General features: G+C 39.1%; 1 protein-coding gene across 1 annotated transcript in view; it reads left to right on the top strand.

Annotated features, from left to right (window-relative positions):
- The first annotated feature begins 19,158 nt into the window (after positions 1-19,158).
- The window catches only part of tdrd3.S (tudor domain containing 3 S homeolog), a 94,644-nt gene continuing 91,271 nt past the window's right edge, over positions 19,159-22,531 (top strand). Inside the window, exon 1 of the mRNA XM_018249917.2 lies at positions 19,159-19,283. Within this exon, the coding sequence (XP_018105406.1) occupies positions 19,219-19,283 (65 nt within the window). The 5' untranslated portion in view covers positions 19,159-19,218. The remainder of the gene's footprint in view (positions 19,284-22,531) is intronic.

Raw genomic sequence — 22,531 nt, 5'->3', positions numbered from 1 at the left:
GAGCATCTGGGTCATCTGTCCCAAGTGCTAGACAGGATCCAGGGGGCAGGCTTAACTATTAAGCCTGAGAAATGCCAAATAGGGATGACTGAAGTGCAGTACTTGGGACACAGAGTGGGGAGCGGTACACTTCGTCCTGAGCCGGGGAAAGTAGAGGCAATTACAAATTGGCCCACCCCTAAGACAAAGAAGCAAGTAATGTCCTTTCTGGGCACTGCGGGGTACTATAGGAAATTTGTCCCAAATTACAGCGCCTTGGCCAAACCCCTAACGGACCTGACCAAAAAGAAGCTACCCCGTCTAGTGGAATGGACAGCCGATTGTGACCAGGCTTTTAAGACCCTAAAGACTAGCCTGGCCAGTGCCCCTGTTCTACAAGCTCCTGACTTTACCCGCAGATTTGTGGTACAGACTGATGCTTCTAACTATGGCCTGGGAGCGGTCCTAAGCCAGGTTAATAGTAAAGGGGAAGAACATCCTGTTATATACCTAAGCAGGAAACTGTTACCCAGGGAAGTGGCCTATGCCACTGTAGAGAAGGAATGTTTAGCTGTAGTTTGGGCCTTGCAGAAATTACAACCCTATCTCTATGGGCGCAATTTCACGGTTATCACAGACCACAATCCACTAAGCTGGTTAAACAAAGTAGCTGGGGATAATGGGAAACTCCTCAGATGGAGTTTAATCCTTCAGCAATATGACTTCACTATACAGCACAAAAAGGGCAGTGAGCATGGGAATGCGGATGGTCTTTCCAGACAGGGAGACTGTGCTGAGCTAGTGGGCACAGGGGAAGGCCGATAGGCCATCCTCTGTACCCATTCCTGAGGGGGGAGGTGTCATGCCAGGGCCACCTTGCACTGGCATTTTAAAAGTTAATACTATAATTACTCAGGCTCACACAGAGACCCTTAATTGTATATCTCACCAAGGGGGCTGTGGAAAGGTGACATCCATATCGGTCATCTGAGACGGTCTGGAGCCACACCATTTGGGCAAGGAAGCTGGGCCAGTCTGTTCTTTGATCGGCTGATCAAAGAACAGAGCTGTGGACCTAGAGCAGCGGGGGGGATAGCTAGTAGAAAATTATGGATTATAGGAAAGTATCCATATCTCCTGTGTCATAGGATTCACAACCTCATAACTTACATATTGGTTATGAGGAGGTCACATGCTTCCTAACAATACCAAACAGGGCTAAACTATACCCACCTGTTAGGAGGGCTGGTTCCTGGGGGACTGGAAAGTGGGAACCTATTAGTGTTTGGTATTGTTCTTCTTGCCCACATATGGATCACAGCCTGCCCATGTTTTTATTATAGTATTGGGTACTGGCAAGTACCCATATTATATTAAGGGATATTGGGGAATATTGCCTGAGAGTAGCAAACCCCCTGCAGGGGGTCGTAAATGACATGTTCCTGGGCACTCCTACCTCATGCATAAGGTAATGAGGGGAGTGTCCCAGCAGGAAATAAAAAGGTGACATTCCCAATATCACATTGTCATACAAGGAGGCTCCATTTTTTCAGTGGATTGTATGTCCAGCTTCCAACTCGTGTCTCAGAGGAAATACACTGACAACTTCAAAACTTGGTAAAGTAAGGGTTTTCTTTGTGTTTTTACTCCCTTTTATTTTATTTACTGTATTTGCAACTGTGTGTCATCTTTGTAATATCATTTTTATATATATATACATATGCACTGTTTCTTTTAAATATTAAATATCATTTAATACGTTAGTCCTTGTGCTCTAAACAAACTCATTGCCCATATGAATGCTTGTGCCTACGTGTATGAACTCTTCGTATGTGTGGAAAGGGAAAGTTGCCTATTTGTATGTTGGATAACTAGTACGGCTAACGGGAAAGTGTGTTTGAATGTAGATTAACCCTTTGGCTGCTGGAGTGCTTGTTAGACTTGTAGGATCTTACCCTGAGTAACTACCATAGGAGAGAGTGTTTGATGTATTGTGTAGTGTGAGTTATTACCTGTTATAGAGGGCAGGGGAATAGTCACATTAGGTTTCTATCGCCTGTTAATGATAGATGGTGGCAGCAAATTAACTTTGTGGGTGTTGGTGTGTTTTTGGGGTGTCTGATGTTAGTCTAACCTGTGTGTAAGGTGATTGAGAGACTGATTGTAACCCCTTGTAGCCAAACCCAAGAGTTAAGTGTGGTTGAGTGAGTCGGTTTTGTGACACCTATTCCATAACTTTTTTTAATAGGCTACCAAACCTAGTGTGAAAATGAATATTAAGATGAGTAATTGTAAGCTACAAACACCATCAAATGTTAGCATTTTCAAATGACGTTTGATCATAACATGCAGAAAATGATGTTCCCAGAAAATATGTTCAGGGAATTATGCATTTTTATTACACTTTTCTTGAGTATAAGATGTTTAGCAATATGTTCATTTTAGCAGATTTGGCAAAACATATTTCTGCATACGCTGCCATTTTCTTTACTTTAAACATGGGTAATAAACAACATGGGAAAAGTATGATCCATCACATCAAAGGAAGCTTCATTGATTTCCTTCATTCTTGTATCCAAACTCTTCTGCAGTATTTTAACTGATTTTGTGTGCTTGATAGGTGAAGTCATATAGTTAACATTGAGTGCCAAGTACAGGAGTCATTTTGTTATAGCCGGGATACCCACTGAAGGAGAATTAGAGCAATAGCTTGACCAGAACCACAGCAGTCTATCTGAAAGCATTGCTTAAAGCAAATGCACACTAGGGCATAATTAGCAATTGCACACTAGGGCATAATTATGAAGAAGAGTCTTAGATTTATTTACTTATTATCTGTTATTTGTACAGCACTGACACCATTACACAGCACTTTGAAGAGGTTATACATCATTCACATCATTGCTCTGAAAACCCAATATAAGTAAATGGGGTGTTTGTGGTTTGTGCTGACGACATATTTGCAATAAGGGGCTGATTTATCAAAGGCTGAGAGAAACAGGAAAATCCTCTTTTCTCCGGCACATCAAGAGTTTTAGATATTTAGCAAATGTTTCTGCTCATATTATGGACATTTTCTTGATAACAAAATCCAGAGGCTCAAACCTGAAGCCGCCCAATAAAGCCTAAAGGCACATTCACCTGCATTTGGCTGGACATTTTCCTCTCTCTGTGAATTCCGCATGAAGCCACTTACAGGATTGCACTGGAGGTATCGGTGGACAATCTTCCTAAACCATATTCTTTTCCTCCCATATTTTCAGAAAGGGGAAAAATTCAGAAAGACTAAAATGTTTTATAAATACCTGTTATTTGGATATTGTACTTTGCAGAGAGGCCACTCTTAAGCTGCTGTAGCTTTTCTGTGGTAAATCTGTCTGGTAGGAAAAATAAAATGAACAAAGTTTTAGAGTTTTGTGTTACAGCCTTACAATGGTCAAAAAATTAAAGTAAAAGTTTGAATTGTTTACTTTTTTAGGGATTTCATAATATTAGCAGTTCTTACATGGCCTCTATGATTAAATGTAACTTGAGCGCCACCTGCTGTTCAGCCTGGTCATTAGTTGGGCAGAATTGGAAATGCTTGTTTCCATGGAGTTGGAAGTTTCTCTTGACATTTATCTAATAATTTATATTTCTCCTGTCACGTTAAGTAATAAAACTGATAAAACTTCAGGACAAAATTATTTAATTTTGTAAATGTTACTAAACATTTTCATTTTACTGGTTTTTTACTTCCACATACAGTATATAGTGTATGTATGTTAAAGGGCATGTAAAGGCAAAAAATAAAATCCCATTTTTACTTTCTTTAATGAAAAAGAAACCTATCTCCAATATACTTTAATTAAAAAATTTTAATTTTACAAGAAACCTGACTGTATGCAGTGAAATTTACTGCTGTGGATAGGAATTGTCAGATGGCCCCTGACTGCTGAGCAGGGAAACAATCATATTTATGAACAGCAGGGGGAGCCCCCGCCTTACTTCCCAGCCATGCAGAACTCAAGCAGCTTTGTTTATGACGATCCCTAAGCAGCCCAGACCACACTGAGCATGTGCACAGTCTTAGTCTTGCAAAGATGTTTAACAAAGTTACAAGATGGTGACCCCCTGTAGCCAACTTTGAAAGCATAAATTATTTGTTTGATTAGGCTTGTGGTGCAGTAAGTTCATGTTTATATTTAGTATACAAAATACAGCATTTCTAGCCTTATTCTATTTTAGACTTTACATGCCCTTTAATTAGTATTAGTGTGTATAGCGGAGTAGTAGAGTATTGTACCATGTTAGCCATAGTTCAGTAAAGGAGAAAAAAATTATATATATATATATATATATATATAGTCATACTATTAACCGGCACTCACCACCAATCCATCAAGTCCCGGGTGCTCCTCAAAAAGAGCATGTACAGATGTAATTAGGAGCACTCACGGGTATCGTGAAATAGAAGTTTTATTGGAGTTTTACAGACTACCCCACGTAGCCCACTCTTCTTTGTGTGTGTATATATATATATATATATATATATATATATATATATATATATATATATATAATTCAACAAAGAAGGTCCGCACTCTCAGGGCTTAAAAATAAAAAATGGTTTATTATAAAAAAGACTAACGTTTCGGCCTCTCCGAGGCCTTTCTCAAAGTACAGACAAGTATACAATGAAGGCCTTATATACCCTAGATGGCGGGAAAGGCCAATTGACTGACAGCATCATCATCATCATCATTATGCGACAATTGCTATAGTTGTTTAGATTCACATGTATAACACAATAAAATTCATAACATTTATTATATTAAAACCCCAATTCAAATGATTAAGGAAATAAAAACATACTATGTAGCAATAGTTTGTAGCTTTTTGTTCTGCACCGCTCAGTCACCTGGCTATATTGTTAACGCTACATAGTAAAAATGTTCGAGTGTAGATGGAAGGTCTGGATATCAAAATACCCCAAGTGCAATATATAAAGATACAAAGAAAAAAATAAAGATACAAAGAAAAATATATACAGCATGAAACATGAAGCCTAGAACATGTAGTTAGTCATGATCCCTCAGACAACTCAGATATCGATGCTAAATCTAAGCTAATGGTGCAGAGGCCATCTCTTTGTCAGTATACTACAAATTAACCCATTGGTAATATGTCAGTGTTGTATTGTATAGATACTTATAGGAACACCCATCTTCCCACCTGTGCTAGTGTGCATATAACACCTAAAGTGACTCTAGTACTTCTTATATAGCCCCTTGTGTTGGGAGTATTAACCCTTAATAAGAAAAAAGCTCCTATTCATAATCTATCTCAAAGAACCTATTAAGTGAGCCGATGTGCTGGAAAATATGTGCTGAAAATTTATATACCATGCTTATCGTCCAAAAATATATCTAATTAAATATCCAAATTAATAAATGCATAAAAAATACATAAATTAAACACAACTGTGTCTTAAAGTTTAAGACAAAAAAAGAAATAGAGAATAAAAAAGGAATAAAAAATAAAAGATAAAAACCAGCATGAAAAAGTCCCCAAAATTTGTGAGACATATTGTTCAGTCAAAGTGTCCATGTTATTAGACTTGAATAGAGTCAACTGGGTAATCGGAGTTTGTGGCTTCCACTTATTGGCCCCACGATTGTAGTACTGACTATGGCAGACTTTAACACACCAGCTCTTTGCCGTTTAGCAGGTCGACCAGAAAACAGGCATCAGTGCGTGTCTAACGGAGCTAGAAACGAACCTCCCGCAGTGCAGGGACGGCTCAGCCCCGATCCGGCCGCCTTGCAGAGCCTGGCCTCCAGGAAGCCGCAATTCATTATAGCCACCCGCACAGAGTGAGTCGGGATAGAATCTATCAAACAACCGAACTCACCAACGATCGCCAACTTCAGTTTCTCCATACTCACGCGCCTTTATATGGACGCAGTGTTGAGGCGGGTTGTACCCATTCTTTAGCTGTAAAGGAATTTACATGGCTTCAAACGCCATGTGTGCGGTAAATCTTGTTTGTAACACAATCAATGTAGCGGATCATGCAAATCAGTATCCATTCATGTGGCTTGGATCATCGTATCTGCAGTAACAGAAATTCATGCAGTATGTATCGTCTTCATGCTGTATGTATCATATTATATGCAGAGGGAGTCATGTGGGGGGTTTATCATCATAGCATCCACAAAGTCGGCCATCGTTGTCGGCCTCGACTATTTCCCCCATGTGCAGACCATTACAGACCTCAAAGAGAAGGGGTAAAAACGTCAGTCCCAATGCTGGCCTTGCAGCGCCAATCCTGGTAACAGCTTTCATCAATGTAAAAAATGTCAAAACATAAAAAATAAACACGGGTGCCAGACTTAATAAATATCAAATATCGATCCATGGGGAAGCCGGCACTCACGAAAAATGGTGTAAACGTGCCTGGGTGCAGTGTCCAAAATTTTTAGAAATACAATTCAACAAAGAAGGTCCGCACTCTCAGGGCTTAAAAATAAAAAATGGTTTATTATAAAAAAGACTAACGTTTCGGCCTCTCCGAGGCCTTTCTCAAAGTACAGACAAGTATACAATGAAGGCCTTATATACCCTAGATGGCGGGAAAGGCCAATTGACTGACAGCATCATCATCATCATCATTATGCGACAATTGCTATAGTTGTTTAGATTCACATGTATAACACAATAAAATTCATAACATTTATTATATTAAAACCCCAATTCAAATGATTAAGGAAATAAAAACATACTATGTAGCAATAGTTTGTAGCTTTTTGTTCTGCACCGCTCAGTCACCTGGCTATATTGTTAACGCTACATAGTAAAATGTTCGAGTGTAGATGGAAGGTCTGGATATCAAAATACCCCAAGTGCAATATATAAAGATACAAAGAAAAAAATAAAGATACAAAGAAAAATATATACAGCATGAAACATGAAGCCTAGAACATGTAGTTAGTCATGATCCCTCAGACAACTCAGATATCGATGCTAAATCTAAGCTAATGGTGCAGAGGCCATCTCTTTGTCAGTATACTACAAATTAACCCATTGGTAATATGTCAGTGTTGTATTGTATAGATACTTATAGGAACACCCATCTTCCCACCTGTGCTAGTGTGCATATAACACCTAAAGTGACTCTAGTACTTCTTATATAGCCCCTTGTGTTGGGAGTATTAACCCTTAATAAGAAAAAAGCTCCTATTCATAATCTATCTCAGCACATATTTTCCAGCACATCGGCTCACTTAATAGGTTCTTTGAGATAGATTATGAATAGGAGCTTTTTTCTTATTAAGGGTTAATACTCCCAACACAAGGGGCTATATAAGAAGTACTAGAGTCACTTTAGGTGTTATATGCACACTAGCACAGGTGGGAAGATGGGTGTTCCTATAAGTATCTATACAATACAACACTGACATATTACCAATGGGTTAATTTGTAGTATACTGACAAAGAGATGGCCTCTGCACCATTAGCTTAGATTTAGCATCGATATCTGAGTTGTCTGAGGGATCATGACTAACTACATGTTCTAGGCTTCATGTTTCATGCTGTATATATTTTTCTTTGTATCTTTATTTTTTTCTTTGTATCTTTATATATTGCACTTGGGGTATTTTGATATCCAGACCTTCCATCTACACTCGAACATTTTTACTATGTAGCGTTAACAATATAGCCAGGTGACTGAGCGGTGCAGAACAAAAAGCTACAAACTATTGCTACATAGTATGTTTTTATTTCCTTAATCATTTGAATTGGGGTTTTAATATAATAAATGTTATGAATTTTATTGTGTTATACATGTGAATCTAAACAACTATAGCAATTGTCGCATAATGATGATGATGATGATGCTGTCAGTCAATTGGCCTTTCCCGCCATCTAGGGTATATAAGGCCTTCATTGTATACTTGTCTGTACTTTGAGAAAGGCCTCGGAGAGGCCGAAACGTTAGTCTTTTTTATAATAAACCATTTTTTATTTTTAAGCCCTGAGAGTGCGGACCTTCTTTGTTGAATTGTATTTCTAAAAATTTTGGACACTGCACCCAGGCACGTTTACACCATTTTTCGTGAGTGCCGGCTTCCCCATGGATCGATATTTGATATTTATTAAGTCTGGCACCCGTGTTTATTTTTTATGTTTTGACATTTTTTACATTGATGAAAGCTGTTACCAGGATTGGCGCTGCAAGGCCAGCATTGGGACTGACGTTTTTACCCCTTCTCTTTGAGGTCTGTAATGGTCTGCACATGGGGGAAATAGTCGAGGCCGACAACGATGGCCGACTTTGTGGATGCTATGATGATAAACCCCCCACATGACTCCCTCTGCATATAATATGATACATACAGCATGAAGACGATACATACTGCATGAATTTCTGTTACTGCAGATACGATGATCCAAGCCACATGAATGGATACTGATTTGCATGATCCGCTACATTGATTGTGTTACAAACAAGATTTACCGCACACATGGCGTTTGAAGCCATGTAAATTCCTTTACAGCTAAAGAATGGGTACAACCCGCCTCAACACTGCGTCCATATAAAGGCGCGTGAGTATGGAGAAACTGAAGTTGGCGATCGTTGGTGAGTTCGGTTGTTTGATAGATTCTATCCCGACTCACTCTGTGCGGGTGGCTATAATGAATTGCGGCTTCCTGGAGGCCAGGCTCTGCAAGGCGGCCGGATCGGGGCTGAGCCGTCCCTGCACTGCGGGAGGTTCGTTTCTAGCTCCGTTAGACACGCACTGATGCCTGTTTTCTGGTCGACCTGCTAAACGGCAAAGAGCTGGTGTGTTAAAGTCTGCCATAGTCAGTACTACAATCGTGGGGCCAATAAGTGGAAGCCACAAACTCCGATTACCCAGTTGACTCTATTCAAGTCTAATAACATGGACACTTTGACTGAACAATATGTCTCACAAATTTTGGGGACTTTTTCATGCTGGTTTTTTATCTTTTATTTTTTATTCCTTTTTATTCTCTATTTCTTTTTTTGTCTTAAACTTTAAGACACAGTTGTGTTTAATTTATGTATTTTTTATGCATTTATTAATTTGGATATTTAATTAGATATATTTTTGGACGATAAGCATGGTATATAAATTTTCAGCACATATTTTCCAGCACATCGGCTCACTTAATAGGTTCTTTGAGATAGATTATGAATAGGAGCTTTTTTCTTATTAAGGGTTAATACTCCCAACACAAGGGGCTATATAAGAAGTACTAGAGTCACTTTAGGTGTTATATGCACACTAGCACAGGTGGGAAGATGGGTGTTCCTATAAGTATCTATACAATACAACACTGACATATTACCAATGGGTTAATTTGTAGTATACTGACAAAGAGATGGCCTCTGCACCATTAGCTTAGATTTAGCATCGATATCTGAGTTGTCTGAGGGATCATGACTAACTACATGTTCTAGGCTTCATGTTTCATGCTGTATATATTTTTCTTTGTATCTTTATTTTTTCTTTGTATCTTTATATATTGCACTTGGGGTATTTTGATATCCAGACCTTCCATCTACACTCGAACATTTTTACTATGTAGCGTTAACAATATAGCCAGGTGACTGAGCGGTGCAGAACAAAAAGCTACAAACTATTGCTACATAGTATGTTTTTATTTCCTTAATCATTTGAATTGGGGTTTTAATATAATAAATGTTATGAATTTTATTGTGTTATACATGTGAATCTAAACAACTATAGCAATTGTCGCATAATGATGATGATGATGATGCTGTCAGTCAATTGGCCTTTCCCGCCATCTAGGGTATATAAGGCCTTCATTGTATACTTGTCTGTACTTTGAGAAAGGCCTCGGAGAGGCCGAAACGTTAGTCTTTTTTATAATAAACCATTTTTTATTTTTAAGCCCTGAGAGTGCGGACCTTCTTTGTTGAATTGTATTTCTAAAAATTTTGGACACTGCACCCAGGCACGTTTACACCATTTTTCGTGAGTGCCGGCTTCCCCATGGATCGATATTATATATATATATATATATATATATACATACACAGTATATATACACATATATATATATATATATATATACACATATATATATATACACGTGTGTAAGTATATATATACTTACACACGTGTATATATATATGTGTATATATATATATATATGTTACATAGTTACATAGTTACATAGTTAAATTGGGTTGAAAAAAGACAAAGTCCATCAAGTTCAACCCCTCCAAATGAAAACCCAGCATCCCTACACACACCCCTCCCTACTTTTAATTAAAATTCTATATACCCATACCTATATTAACTATAGAGTTTAGTATCACAATAGCCTTTAATATTATGTCTGTCCAAAAAATCATCCAAGCCATTCTTAAAGGCATTAACTGAATCAGCCATCACAACATCACCCGGCAGTGCATTCCACAACCTCACTGTCCTGACTGTGAAGAACCCTCTACGTTGCTTCAAATGAAAGTTCTTTTCTTCTAGTCTAAAGGGGTGGCCTCTGGTACGGTGATCCACTTTATGGGTAAAAAGGTCCCCTGCCATTTGTCTATAATGTCCTCTAATGTACTTGTAAAGTGTAATCATGTCCCCTCGCAAGCGCCTTTTTTCCAGAGAAAACAACCCCAACCTTGACAGTCTACCCTCATAATTTAAGTCTTCCGTCCCTCTAACCAATTTAGTTGCACGTCTCTGCACTCTCTCCAGCTCATTTATATCCCTCTTAAGGACTGGAGTCCAAAACTGAACTGCATACTCCAGATGAGGCCTCACCAGGGACCTATAAAGAGGCATAATTATGTTTTCATCCCTTGAGTTAATGCCCTTTTTTATGCAAGACAGAACTTTATTTGCTTTAGTAGCCACAGAATGACACTGCCCAGAATTAGACAACGTGTTATCTACAAAGACCCCTAGATCCTTTTCATTTAAGGAAACTCCCAACACATTGCCATTTAGTGTATAACTTGCATTTATATTATTTTTGCCAAAGTGCATAACCTTGCATTTATCAACATTGAACCTCATTTTCCAGTTTGCTGCCCAGTTTTCCAGTTTAGACAGATCACTTTGCAAAGTGGCAGCATCCTGCATGGAACCTATAGTTCTGCACAATTTAGTATCATCTGCAAAAATAGAAACAGTACTTTCAATGCCCACCTCCAGGTCATTAATAAACAAGTTGAAAAGCAAGGGACCTAGTACAGAGCCCTGCGGTACTCCACTAACAACACTGGTCCAATTAGAAAATGTTCCATTTACCACCACTCTTTGTAGTCTATCTTTTAGCCAGTTCGCTATCCAGGTACAAATACTATGTTCCAGGCCAACATTCCTTAATTTAACCAGTAACCTTTTGTGTGGCACTAATATATGTGTATATATACTGTGTATATATATAAATATATATATATATATATATATATATATATATATATATATATATATATATATATATATATATATATATATATATATATATATATATATATATATACACGTGTGCAAGAACGTAAGCTTTACAAAATAAATGTTAAAAATAAATTAATAAACACTTGCTCCTGGGCAGTAATGCAGGGCAACCAATCAGATGTTTGCCTTCATTGTTCCGTTTATAGTTGGCTGAAAAATGCTTATCATTGACTGGTTGCTATGGGATACTACCAAGGAGCAAATTTGCACAGTGTTTATAAATGAATCCAAGTTGTCAGGTTCTTCTTTTCAAGATTCTTAGGGCTGGAGCACATGGAGTGTTGGCTCCACTTCTCTTAGCCTGCACTGTTTTTTTTAACTTCTCTGTGCTCCAGCTCTATTAATCTGCACTGAAAAGTGCAGCTTCCACTTGCATGCAGGCACATGCAGTGGAGCAGTTGGCCTGAAAATGCCTGTTTTCGTGTTTTTGTGCCGACCTCTGCTCCACTGTGTGTATTTGATTCCCCTTGAAAAAGGCTATTACTCCGAAAGGTTGGGGTTAATTCTCATTGCTGGCAAGTGTATCTGTTGCTTGTAGTTTCTTTCTGCCTTGATTTCACAAATTGTATGGTATGTATATATATTTGATGACATTGCTGTATATATATTTTTTCTGACAGAAAATTATTGACTCATTTTTGCAATATATTGATTTAAAATATATATAAAGATTTTCTTAAATTTCATACCACTTTGTATCTGCGTTTTTTTTAGAGTGTGCAAACCCAATATTAGTAATATAGTGGATTTGCTTCTCTCAGCCTGCAAAAAAAGATGCAGGCTGTGAGCAATGGAGTCAGTGCTCCATGTACTCTCAGCCTTAAGCTGACCATTCACGGGCAGATTTTGTCATCACTCTGTTAACATTCCTATTGGCTAAACTAATTTGAACAAAAGATTCACCCATCTCTGGTAAATGATATTTGAGCAGACTTTTGTCATATGTTGTATATATAACATATGGATATCTGTTGCTTTATTTATTTCTGCAAATGGCATATGTAGTGAATGATTGTTTAATAATAATTATCTAATTGTCCCACCCACTGACCTATTTCGTTTCACGACAAAACTTTTTATCGACAGTTAGCATGATTTTATCAGAATTATATTATTGTCTGCACCCCATCAATGTAATAAAAAATAGACTCTTTTAACAGATTCTGCTAAAATCAATTGTTTAACATGACAAAATCTGCCGGAGATAAGTCGCCAAAGAAGAAGCGATTTGTCTCCCCCAGTAGCCACGTGTGGCACCACCCTTAACTCTCTGAATTCCTTTACAGTTCTTTTTAGCTTTCCTGTTCTTTCAATGCTGCTATCACACTCTCCACTTTACCGTTTGATCCCTCTGTAAAAAATCCCAACTCAGTCATTTACAATGCCACAACGTCTAGTCTAGTTCTAAACATAATAAGGGCATTTCTGGTAAAACAGAACTCTCCCAAAATCTTCCCAGACTCTCAAATGGTTCAGACGATTGAGAAAGCTTGTGTCTGCTGTTTACAGTATCATGAATACACAATGCTATTGTTTAGTAAGACACTGTAAACTCAACATTGTAACACTCCATAAAATACATAGCTGTGAGGTTCTGTGGGGAGCAATTGAACGAGCTTGGATGGAAGTAATTGTCAGTGTCACGTAGATGTGGTTTGCATAACTGTTCGCAGCTCCAAAGAGCACGGCTTTCCGGGACCATTCAATTATCAATTGCCTCTTTTAAGATTTGCTTCACTTTCTTCTTTCTTGTTAAACCTTTGAACAAATACACTTGCATTGTAAATAAAACAGCAGGGCCTTTTGACAGCATTGCATTTCTAGTCTCTGCACAAAACTGGGATGGAAGATGTCTGTTCTCCTACTGTTATCAATGAGCCAGGAAACAGACTTTTTCACCTGTTGGTTTGAGCAGCAGCCCCTTAGTTCTGATACTGGTGGGGGAATGTAGCCAACTGCTAAATGTATTTTCTCATTTAGAAAATAAGCAAATTAAATCAATTCAACCATGTATTTATTAATTGGCTATTTTCAGTTATTCTTTAAATTACAGGGAAGTATTTTTCAATTATATTCAAATGAGTTAGATACTTGTGATTAACCCTTACTTATTTATCCCTTTAGAAATTGAGGTCTGAAAATTTGTTTCAGATAGTTAACTCGATTAAAAGAAGAAAAAAATAGAACCCCTCTTCCACCAGTGCTGAAATTTCACAATGTTATCTAAAATTGAGGGAAGTATTTTTACCATGTGTCACTTTGCAAATAAAATCTATAATCAAATACAGTATATATTACCTGAGTACAATGTTAAGTATCAAAGATAACGAGGGGTGTGTCTGGATGCAAGAGCTGAGCTCTCTGTGACAAAGTTATTCTGTTGGGGCAATCCTACACTATATACTTCCTGCTTTTATCCCCACTCTGCATCTATAGCTACCAGACACCACCCGGAGATGATAGGGAAGGGGGGGGAAGCACCCAAAAGAAACAGACAGAATAAACCAGGCGATTCAAACAATTCATAAGACAGCCTGTCCAAGATAGTGCCGGGCAACCTGAGTACGCAGAGTCCTCACCACCATCACCAAAGCCTCAACGATCACAAGATGACCCACATTGATGAGATTAAATGTGAGCTGTCTCTGATCAATACAGACCTGCAAGAAGTACGGGAACGACAGCTGAGGTTGAAAACACAATGAACTCTTTGGAAAATACATGCCGACAGTTGACTACAGTAGTCCTACACAGATAATGGCATGCTTGGTTACTATACCACCACCTTCAGTATGTTTTATGGGAAACTTTAACTGTACATTAGACTCAGGGTTGGAAAGAACTTCCTCATCCTCACACTTCCCTGTGGGCCTGGCAAACTGGACTAAAGCCGAAATACTGACTGAGGTATGGAGGTGGAAGCACCCACAGAACCTACAATACTCCTGCTATTCCGACTCACGCCACACCTTATTTAGTGTTGAACTGGCCTTTGCCTTGGCTGGATCTTTTGCAAAAAGTTCAAATAATGGAATACCTGCCCAGATCCCAAAGTCAGCTATAACCAGCTTTTGGGCCAACAATGAGAACTCAATATGAACAATCTGAGATGCTTTTTAAGCACATAGCAGTGGGGTTCTTATGGCAGTAATAGCTATGCTCTGAGCACAAAAGCAGGAGAGGGACTTAGAGCTAGAAAGGCAGCTAAAACAGAAAGAGGAGGATTACACCTCTCAGCCATCTACACAAATACATGTACATTACCAAACAGCCCTTTGTGAAGCTGAATTAGAACTGAAAATACAAAAAAGCAAATATTATACTCTAGACAAAAAACACATTTGGCAACAAAAGTGGTAAGCCCCTGGCCTACTTATCTAAAGCAATGGACAGGGCAATCCATAGGATTGAGGACCAAATAATGTAGTTTCAGAACCTACTCAAATAACTGCAGCCTTTGCACACTTTTACAAAAATGTATATACCTCTAGGCCACAGTGTGCTGCCCAAGAGCTACTTCAGTATCTAAACGGCATTCAAGGGGGCAAACATCATACCTGGTCTCTCCTATCACAGAATAGGTAATCGTACAAGCAAAATTCACCAAATGCCCACACAGAAAACCTCAGGCACTGATGGCCTCCCTGTGGATTGGTAAAGGCAAAATATTAAGCTATTGGTCCCTAAACTTTTTCTGAGTTTTCAAGCAAAAAAACCAGGGTCAAACAGCCCAAAACCCTTGAAGATCATAAAAGCAAAAAAACATCTTCCAATTATAAAAGGGACATCTGCCATTGACTTTTACATGACTTTGACAGGTTTTAGCTGGAGTATTTTCGGATCTGGATTTTTAGCAGCATTGGGGAAAAATTCCTATAAATATTAGAGTTTTTACCCTTAAAAACTGGACCAGGAAAATTCGAAGGCATAATAAATAGGCCCCTTAGAGTGAGTGAAATAGCAAAGCTTAGCTAAAGCAAATAAAACAGACTTGGTTAATTTAAAAACTATACAAGGGTTCTTACATGAGACTTTTTACCTGCCACCCTTCTCGTGTCCTACAATCAGGGCCGCCATCAGGGGGGGACAGGGGGGACTGTTGTCCCGTGCCCGGATGTTTTGGGGAGTTAAGGGGGGCCCGGCCGTGCTGCACTTACTTGCATTTACTTGCACAGCCGGTCCCCTGCATCCGAGCTCCGATGACTTCTTCTTGTGTTCTGATTCGCCAGTGAAATGTAAGTCCCGGTAAAGCCACATTCTGATTGGTTGGGAGAAGTTTGAACCTCCCTTCTATTTTATCCAATCACCATGCGCCTTTACCGGGACTTACATTTCACTGGCGAATCAGAGCACAAGAAACTGAAGATACCGGCATCTGAACTCTCTGGCTAAGGTACGTGCAGTTTTTTTTTCTTTTAACTTGTGGGAGCCCTGACCAATTGTTTTTTTAAATGTGTGGGGGCCCTTTCCTAGTTTTTTTTTTTTTTTTTAAGATGTGTGGGGGCCCTGGCTAATAGTTTTTTTTTTTTTTAAATGTGTGGGGGCCCTTTGCTAGTTTTTTTTTTTTTTAAGATGTGTGGGGGCCCTGGCTAATAGTTTTTTTTTTTTAAATGTGTGGGGGCCCTGGCTAATTGGTTTTTTTTTTTAAATGTGTGGGGGCCCTTTGCTATTTTTTTTAAGATGTGTGGGGGCCCTGGCTAATAGTTTATTTTTTTTAAATGTGTGGGGGCCCTGGCTAATTGGTTTTTTTTTTAAATGTGTGGGGGCCCTTTGCTATTTTTTTTTTTAAGATGTGTGGGGGCCCTGGCTAATAGTTTTTTTTTTAAAAAAAATGTATGGGGACCCTGGCTAATTGGTTTTTTTTTTTAAATGTGTGGGGGCCCTTTGCTATTTTTTTTTTTAAGATGTGTGGGGGCCCTGGCTAATAGTTTTTTTTAAAAAAATGTGTGGGGCCCTGGCTAATTGTTTTTTTTTTAAATGTGTGGGGGCCCTTTGCTATTTTTTTTTTTTTTAAATGTGTGGGGGCCCTGGCTAAAAGTTTTTAAAAAAAAATATGTGGGGGCCCTGGCTAATTGTTTTTTTTTTTAAAATGTGTGGGGCCCTTTGCTATTTTTTTTTTTAAGATGTGTGGGGGCCCTGGCTAATTGTTTTTTTTTTGTAAAAAAATGTGTGGGGGCCCTGGCTAATTGTTTTTTTTGTAAAAAATGTGTGGGGGCCCTGGCTAATTGTTTTTTTTTGTAAAAAAAAACTTGTAGGGGGGCACTTCATCTTTTAATGCCTGTGTGGCCTTCATACTGAGGGAGAGGTGGCGAGGGGGGGCCCCAGAAAATTTTGTTGTACGGGGCCCCGTGATTTCTGATGGCAGCCCTGCCTACAATACAGGAATTAACTGATCTAAGTCTTCTCTTTGGACCTGTACTGTAGAATACACAATAATTTATTTCAGGGCAAACGCAAATAAAATTGATTTTAGATCTAAATTTATTTTACAATTAATCTGATACTGACTCCTATTCAGCAAGCTCATTTGCTATTCTTATAGTACAAAACACCATACTCTGTATTCTCCCACTGCCCCCTTCCTTCTTAGCTTATATGAAGAAGAAATCAGTGAGCAGTTATAGTAGAAATTAGCTTATTCTTGTTATCCCAGCTCTTTCTGTTGCTGCATTACGAACTGCAGCTGCACTGTCGTTGGGGCACATGTGAGTAAAAAAAGAATAAAAGCTGAAAAAAATCAAACTGTTTGGTCAATTTACAGTGCAGCTACAGAGAGCAGGGTGGGTTATGTTAGAGATTTTCTCCCAGACATGTATTTGATCATAGATTCCTTTTTATATGGCTGAGGCATTGTGACGCAGTACACGTGTGTCATGACAAGGCAACGTTACACATGTCCAGGCTCCAGATGCAGAAGTACATTCTACTGACACTTTTTGTGCCAGACCCTCGGACATAGAGTACTTCTGATCTTTTGTATTATGTATTATTAATTGTTACTACTGTTACTGACTACTGACTTTGGACTGTGCATTAACCTTATCTCTTGAATCATCCCTCTGTACCTTGCCTGGATTCTGCTTGCTTCTCTAGTTTTGTCTGTTGAAGTTGGAAAAATTCACACTTGAAAAAGGGGTTTACACGAAACATTTGTAGTGTTTTACACTGCCAAAATAAATGAAAACTTGCAGTGTCAAAATCACTGCCTTAAAGCTGTTTATTCCAACTTCTACAAATATTCCTGATTACGTTTAGGGTTACACAGACTCCTGGAATTATTACAGCACAAACTTTCTATTTGTAACGTCTGAGCCAGCATCCTGTTTTTCTTTGACAACTGCCTGTTTAATCTTTTGATATTTGGTGCCTGCCCCTGACTTTGGCCGTCTGACCCAGCTTTAACCTGTTGAGAAGCCAAATTTTGTCAACTATTCTCGGCTCTCGTACCCCTCTATCACCAGTCTCTCTCTGTCTACATTTGAGGTTGCATTGCGTGAAGAGTTGTAAGAGCGGACTTCCTACTCAGCATCTGGGTTCCAGTGACTCGGTAACAGTGACAGTATGTCAGAACCTGCTATGGAGGCTTCAGTCTTAGAGAATCCCTCTCAGCAAATCTCCGCTCACTTGTGCAGTTCAAGATCTTCAGGGTGGTTATCAGAACAGCCAATCTTTGCTGACTTAAAACACACTCAGCCAGTGTCAGCTACTGTTTCAGAGAGAGTATCTGAAATGGCATCTTTCTCCACCTCTTGAACCTAGAATTGCCCCATTCCAGATAAATTTGCTAATTCTTGAATATAGAATTGCCATTCCAGATAAATTTGCCCAGCGACAAATCTCTTCTTCTTCAGGGCGACTAATTTCCCTGAACTGCATCCCCTGCCTTCCTGCTGGCTAGAATGAAAATCGCCGGCAGGATGGCGCTCGGAGTGCATCGTTTTCCAAAGTCGCCCGAACTTGCCTCATGTGGAAACTTCGGGCGACTAAAGAAAACAAAGCGCTCTGGGTGCCATCCCGACGGCGATTTAGATTCAGGAAGGCTTTGCGGAGAGATTAGTCGCCCAAATTGCAGCGTGTTTCTGACCTAATGAAACTCAAGGATTCTGCTCAGCATCGACAAAGATAACAAATGTATGAAGTAAATGTATCAATTTAGAACAGTTTTCAGGGTTGCCACCTGGCCGGTAAAAACGATGATTGATCCCAATGTTATTAATAGGAAAAAAAGTTAAATGTATAGGAAGGCCGGTATTTTTTTCCAGAAAAGTTGGCAACCCTACCCCCAGAGCTGCTTTAGAAGGTAAGAAATGACACTTTACACTTCAATAGTAGAAAAAACTGTCACACGTAGAAAATAATTGGAAAAAGTCTTTAAATCTGGTGAACCGTCTAAAACCAACTAAACTGAAAAAAGTGTTGGAAGGTGAACAACCCCTTTTAAAAGTGTGCAGCTCCAAATAAAACCCCATTTCTCTCCCTCGTGCCTTAATTTTTTCAGTATTCGATATACTATTACATGAAAAAAAACCCAATGAAACGCTGCCAGCTCAACGCTACGGCTCACGTTAAATTCTACGTGGCACCGCCATTGTCTGAGAGCGCTTTAGTAAGCAGCGCCGGTTGCTAGGGTGATAGATTAAAAAAAAAATGCTTTCCATCGCTCTTTCGGGAAACGTGCACGCGCACGAGGCCGCGAACGAAAGCAAAACCTCGGGCGCCCGGAAGTGACGCAATGAAGATGGCGGCTACGAACAAAAGTACCGATCTCTGCATTCTTGCCCCTGAAACAGCGGCACAGTAAGGTTTTAAAGGTTCTAATTGAGGCGATCCGGGTGGGGGTCTTAGCAGCCAAAATAATGGATAAAAACTGACCTGGAAAGGTTGTTCTGTCCGAGGACGGATATCTGATCAGAGTGATATAAGTACCAATGTGGCGGTGACCTGTGATGTGTCGTGTGAACCTAAATGTCTTGACTAAGACAATTTCCCCCTTTAAAACTGATTGCGGTCCAGCTTGTGATCTCTAGTTGTAGTTTTTCTCGCTCTAATTAATCAGCCCTATTGGCTCTTGCTCTGGGCAGTCTGAGTTGCTGCAACTTTCTTCCAGCTGACGACTGAGACTCTCCGTAGATTGTTGTCAGATCCTGAGTGACTTGATCTCTGCCTGCTGATGACACTTGCTTTTACATGAAGCCCTTGTTTGTGTTTGTCATTCAGTAAAGGCTGTACAGTGTGTGATGAGTAAAGTTAGTAGTAAGGTTGGTAAGTGTGAAAGAGGAGTCTGTAGGGATTGCACACGAGTGGCAGGTGTACGTACTATTGCTGGACTCTCAATGTATCCCATAACCATGTAAAAGGTGATAATCTCTGCCTCCTGGCATTCAGCATGGGCACAATGTATGTGTATGTTCTCCTGGTGCTGCATGTATGTCCTCTCCGTACTTTGTTTTTCCCCCCTCACTAGGGATGGACAAAATTTTTTTTTGACGCCCATAGACTTTAATGGGCGTCGGCGACAATTGGCCGGTGGCGAATTTTTGGCGAAATGAAATGGCTCAGATTCGCCTATCCCTACCCCTCACTTCAAACACATAAAATGGGTCATTAATGATAGAAAGCGATGTCTGTGTTTGTTTTCCCAAAATTCCAGCGTCATTTTGGTCACCTGGAGAAGCTACGCCTAATGCAGTTGCAGTCAATGAGTTAAAAATGAACACAATTGCACTTGTGTTGCAACATAAATCAGATATATTTTTTAAGGATGCACCGAATCCAGGATTCAGTTCAGGATTCAGCCTTTTTCAGTAGGATTCAAACCCTTCTGCCCAGCCGAACTGAATCCTAATTTGCATATGCAAACTAGATAGGGGGAGAGAAATTGTGTGAATTTTTGTTGCAAAACAAGGAAGTAAAAAATGTTTTCCCCTTCTCACCCCTAATTTGCATATGCAAATTCGGTAAATTGGCTGAATCTTTCACAAAGGATTCGGGGGTTCGGCTGAATCGAAAGTAGTGGATTCAGTGCATCCCTAATATTTTTGTTGAAATATGATTAAAGGAGAAGGAAAGGCTATAACTAAGTAAGCCTTATCAAAAAGGTCCACATAAATATACCAATAAACCCTCAAAGTAGTGCTGCTCTGAGTCCCCTGACAAAAGAAACACTGCATTTCTTTCCTACTATTGTGTACACATGGGCCTCTGTATCAGACTTCCTGCCTGCAGCTTAAACCTCCTTGCCCCGGGCGTGAGCATGCTCAGTTTGATCCTCTCTCCCCCTCAATTCTCTGTTATAAGTGAGCAGGTAGAGACTCAGGCAGGAAGTGAATACTGTAGCTGCTATCCTAAACAAACAGAGAGCTTCTAGAGCTTTTTACTCCGGTATTGTAAAACATTCTACAGAATAAATAATAGCATTCTAGCTTGCACTATTGCAGCAAATCTATTGGCAATAAAATGCCTTCATAGCTTTCCTTCTCCTTTAAAGGGGTGGTTCATCTTTTGAGTTAAGTTTTAGTAATATATATAGGGATATTCTGAAAAAATTTGCAATTGGTTTTCATTTTTTATTATTTGTGGTTTTGGAGTTATTTAGCTTTATATTCAGCAGCTCTTCAGTTTGCAATTCTAACAGTCTTGTTGTTAGGGTACAAATTACCCTAGCCACCATGCACTGATTTGAATAAGAGACTGGAATATGAATAGGAGAGGCCTGAATAGAAAGATGATAAATAAAAAGTAGCAATTCATTTGTAGCCTTACAGAGCATTTGCTTTTAGATGGAGTCAGTGACCCCCATTTGAAAGCTGGAAAGAGTCGAAGCAAGAAGGCAAATCATTTTAAAAACTATACAATATAAATAATGAAGGCCAAGTGAAAAGTTGCTTAGAATTGGCCATTCCATAAAATACTAAAATTTGATTTAAGGTGAACAACCCCTTTAAGTCCAGTTGCTGCTATTTCCTGCATTGTGTGCATGTGACACAGACCACTATAGGGACACTAGAGCAACTGCCTGGTTTGAAGGTAGCTCCAGGTTCCCCTGTGTCATAAGGTGCAACTGCACTATATTCATAAGAAAAGGCTAGAATGACTCAATAGTGACATTCACAATTATATGGAGTGCCTTCTGATGCAAGTACCTTTTCATGAAGGAATGTTTGTGCAATTGACTGTGGGGAACATCATCACTGCGGCCACTACGTTAGCGCTTGTAAATTACCCCTACAGGAAGGTAACTTGCTCCTAATAAATTAGTTTGTGTGGCCTTGGATTGTAAGCTCCACTGGGGCAAAGACTACTGAAAATGATGCATGATCTCTGTTAAGCACTACAGGATATGTCTGTGCTTTATCATTAAAGGGGTTGTTTACCTTTGAGAACTTTTAGTTTAATGTAGAGAGTGATGTTCTGAGACAATTTGCAATTTTTTATAATTTTTAATGTTTGAAGGTTTTTGCGTTTTCTTAGCTTTTTATTCAGCAGCTCTTCAATTTGCATCTTAACCAACCTGGTAACTAGGGTCCAAATTACCCTAGCAACCATACGTTGATTTGAATAAGAAACTGGAATATGAATAGGAGAGGGCCTGAATAGAAGTATCATTAATAAAAAGTAACAATATATTTGTAGCCATATAGAGCATTTGTTTTTTAGAAGGGAGTCAGTGCCGCCCATTTGAAAGCTGCAAAGAGTCAGAAGAAAAAGGCAAATAACTATAAAACTATAAAAAAAAATAATGAAACCCCATTGAAAAGTTGTTTAGAATTTGCCTTTCTATAACATAATACAAGTTACCTTAAAGGTGAACCACCCTTTTAAAGGGAAATAATACAACTCTAGGACTAGAATTCTCTGGCAATGGTAAAAATAGGGCTCATTCAAGAATGTAGGTGCTAAATAGCACAAATGCAGTTACCTGCATACTACCAGTTAGAAAATGAAAGCAAAGAGTTGATTGCTTTGAGTAACTGTAGTGGTGTAATTTAGCACCTCTCATTCCATTTTCCTCATGCTGTATAAACCGTATATGTGGTATTTATTGG

This window comes from Xenopus laevis, chromosome 2S, assembly GCF_017654675.1.
Source record: "Xenopus laevis strain J_2021 chromosome 2S, Xenopus_laevis_v10.1, whole genome shotgun sequence".
NCBI lineage: Eukaryota > Metazoa > Chordata > Amphibia > Anura > Pipidae > Xenopus > Xenopus laevis.
The sequence above is the reverse complement of the archived record's forward strand: the minus strand, read 5'-3'. Positions and strand labels throughout refer to the sequence as shown.